Source organism: Chaetura pelagica, unplaced genomic scaffold (genome assembly GCF_000747805.2).
Source record: "Chaetura pelagica isolate M959 unplaced genomic scaffold, ChaPel_1.0 scaffold123, whole genome shotgun sequence".
NCBI classification, from domain to species: domain Eukaryota; kingdom Metazoa; phylum Chordata; class Aves; order Apodiformes; family Apodidae; genus Chaetura; species Chaetura pelagica.
The window spans coordinates 282,985-285,927 of NW_009953295.1; the positions used below are offsets into that span (position 1 = coordinate 282,985).

Genomic DNA, 2,943 nt, shown 5'->3' on the forward strand with positions numbered 1-2,943 from the left:
GAAAGCATCTGTCTTGAAGACTCCCTTTGATTACAGTTAAGTGAGGTTAACAAATAAAAATGCCCAAAGTGAAATGTGTGTGTATGCACACAAAACAGACTGGAGAAATGCAAGTACTCCTGTAATTTGCATCTCAACTAAAGCCTATCAACGACAATCTCGTGCAAATGAAGAGATTCTGTTAAGTGTGAAGTCTGCATTCCAAAAACATTTCAGTGGTGTAACTATAGTTGTGTATCACTGAGCAGTACTCTCAACTATAAAAATAAGGGATTATAATTGTATTTTTAGTAAATAAGACTTAAGAATGGAGGTGATAACTCCAATGGACTTTGTAAATGAAATCAAGAAATGAGTTCTGTATATCTTTCAATGTTTTCTTTCATGTTTTACCTCTTTCATTCAGGTAAATGTGATGCCTATGATGTGATGTTGAGGCAAAGTCTTGTGCTTGATGGGCAGCCTCTTGCTATTAAGTGTTCACTGGAAAATAGCTTGCAAAGTGGAGACTACAACGTAACATGGTATAAAGCTGGTAACCAGACAGCTGTGCATAAAGACAAACTTTCTAGAATTCATCAGCAGAAGAATTTCCTTTGGTTTCTCCCTGCAATGTTAGAAGATTCTGGAGATTATGAATGTGTCATAAGGTGAAAGTTAAAAAAATTATTATATTGCTACAGGAAAATACAAATTAAGAAAGGAGACTGCATTTATAGTAACTATAGGTTGGGGGAAGTCTAGTTTGACTTTTTTAATTATTTTTTTTTTTTTCCTAGTAGGCAAAAGTAAATGTTAGAGAAACTGTAAACTTCTCATCCTCTCTTCTTCCCCCAAAAGAATACTATATATTTTCAAGTTAGAAAATAAGCTAAGTAGATTAATTTAATTATATTGTATTAATTGCAGGAATTCAACAAGCAGCTGGAGAATGTCTACAAAAGTAACAGTTTTTGAGAGGAGTGATGGTTTATGTTTAAATGAAAAATTTGCTGTAGAGGAGTTGATATTCACATTATCATCTGCGAAGGTTGTGTGTCCACATTTGGACAATTTCAGGAATGAGAAGAATATTCAGCCTGTTCATTGGTATAAGGTGAGAACACTGTGTTTTGTACTCTTAGAGCTGTCCATTATTAAAAAAAGAAATCACTGGTGCCTGTGAATTTTAAAGTAAAAACTAAAGATCTATTGTAAATGAGAGAAAATGCTTTTAAAACAGATTGGGAGAGGATTAAGACTTTAAGTTTTATACAAAGGTTTTTGATTAACGGGGTAGAAATTCCGCTTAGATGTCGGAGACCTTGATCCACGTCTCCATCAGGTGGCGTATTTTTACCTGCCAGCAAAATCTGCTTTCGTGAATTCATTTGTAAGAGCTGGCAAAATTGTTCTGTTCAGTAAATGACATTTCATCTTCCTCATGCTTATTTAGAGGCTCTTTTTATGAAGAGAATTCAGTGCCTTCTGCAGTATTCCTGCACCATGCCCATGCAGTGCACGTGGTGCAGTATTTAAATACTTCTACAAATCCTGACACTTGCATTTCATTTCCTTATTTCTCCAAAATTGAAAATTGTTATCTATAGGATATGAACTAGAGTATCTTTGAATTAGAAACTCAGTGTGTTTTGCTTTTTATTTTCCCTGACTCGCTCTTTCTCAGCCTCTGCAAGGCATCCATCCTTATGCTCTGATCCATTGAAAGTTCACATTGCATTAAAGAGAAACAAACTATGGAAAGAGGTAGTGATACAAATTAACGGAGCTCTCTACGCACTTTTAGGACTGCCAGCTGCTGAAAGGGAAAAGATTTACCTTCTCAAACAGTGATCTTATAATTTTTAATGTGAGTCTGCCTGATCAAGGAAACTATACGTGTGAAACAACGTATACCTACAATGGAAAACAATACAACATTTCCCGAGATGTCAAGCTGACTGTAGAAGGTAAGTAGATAATTTCACTGTATTTGTGTTTGTAACAATGACTTCAAATTTTTTTTTCCAAGTTTCTAAAAACTAAAGCTAAAAGATGTATTTGTCTGTTGAAGTTTTGAAGTTGCAGTACATCAAAGCTCTGCTGCCCATATCAGCTGCCAAGGTCCCTATAGGGCTTGGTAGGCACGATACTTTCTGCAGTAGATACACCTTCTATCCTGTCTGGCTTCTCTCTCACATTATCCTCTTGCAGCAAGAGCAATGAACTAAACCGGCCCAAATTCTTGCAGCATCTGGACTCTGTGTGTCCCACCTGTTTTCTTCAAATATGTGTCTCTTCTGGATTTGGTTTTAAGTTCCTCAGCACAAGAATTGCTGATCTTTGATAATGTGTGTCTAGACCCTGATTTGTGTTGGGGGCCAGCAGCTCAACAAAAAAAAACAAAATAAGGCCTAGCTGTAAAACATGAACTCCTTTGCTAGCGCAGCATTATGCAATTGATATCAGATCACTAAAAAGGCTATGCTTTATCAAGGTATGAAATACCAATGCTGTTCTTACTTGCCAGCTGATGAAAGACATTTTCAGGTTTCAGTTTGCATTACTATTCAATGGTCACTTTTTGTGCCTGCCTGTTTTGTCTGTGTGCATGTGTATGCATACATATGTATGCACATGTGTATATACATAATATGAATATGTTTCATATTAATATAATGTCCTATGTATGATGCGGATAAACAAAATATGAGGTCAGATCAGATGAAGTGATCATTCTGGTCTTAAAATCTGTCCCTAGAACTCCTCTCTCAATGTAATTTCAGCTTCCACTACTCAGTAGAAGGAAAATCATATAACTCCTTTGCAGTAACTGACTGAAGGCAGCTTAGTTGTTTTTAAACACTCCAGCTGAGCAAGTCTGTGTTAAAATGGGTGATTTGAGGGCCAAACAATAGTGCAAGCCCAGTTTTCAGAAGGAGAAAGATATACTTGGGGCAATCG

General features: G+C 36.3%; 1 protein-coding gene across 1 annotated transcript in view; it reads left to right on the forward strand.

Moving 5' to 3' along the window:
* Positions 1 to 429: 429 nt before the first annotated feature.
* Positions 430 to 2,943, forward strand: part of LOC104389003 (interleukin-1 receptor type 1-like) — an 8,859-nt gene continuing 6,345 nt past the window's right edge. Inside the window, 3 exon segments of the mRNA XM_009997945.1 lie at positions 430 to 650; positions 877 to 1,096; positions 1,787 to 1,949. Coding sequence (XP_009996247.1) covers positions 430 to 650; positions 877 to 1,096; positions 1,787 to 1,949 — 604 coding nt within the window.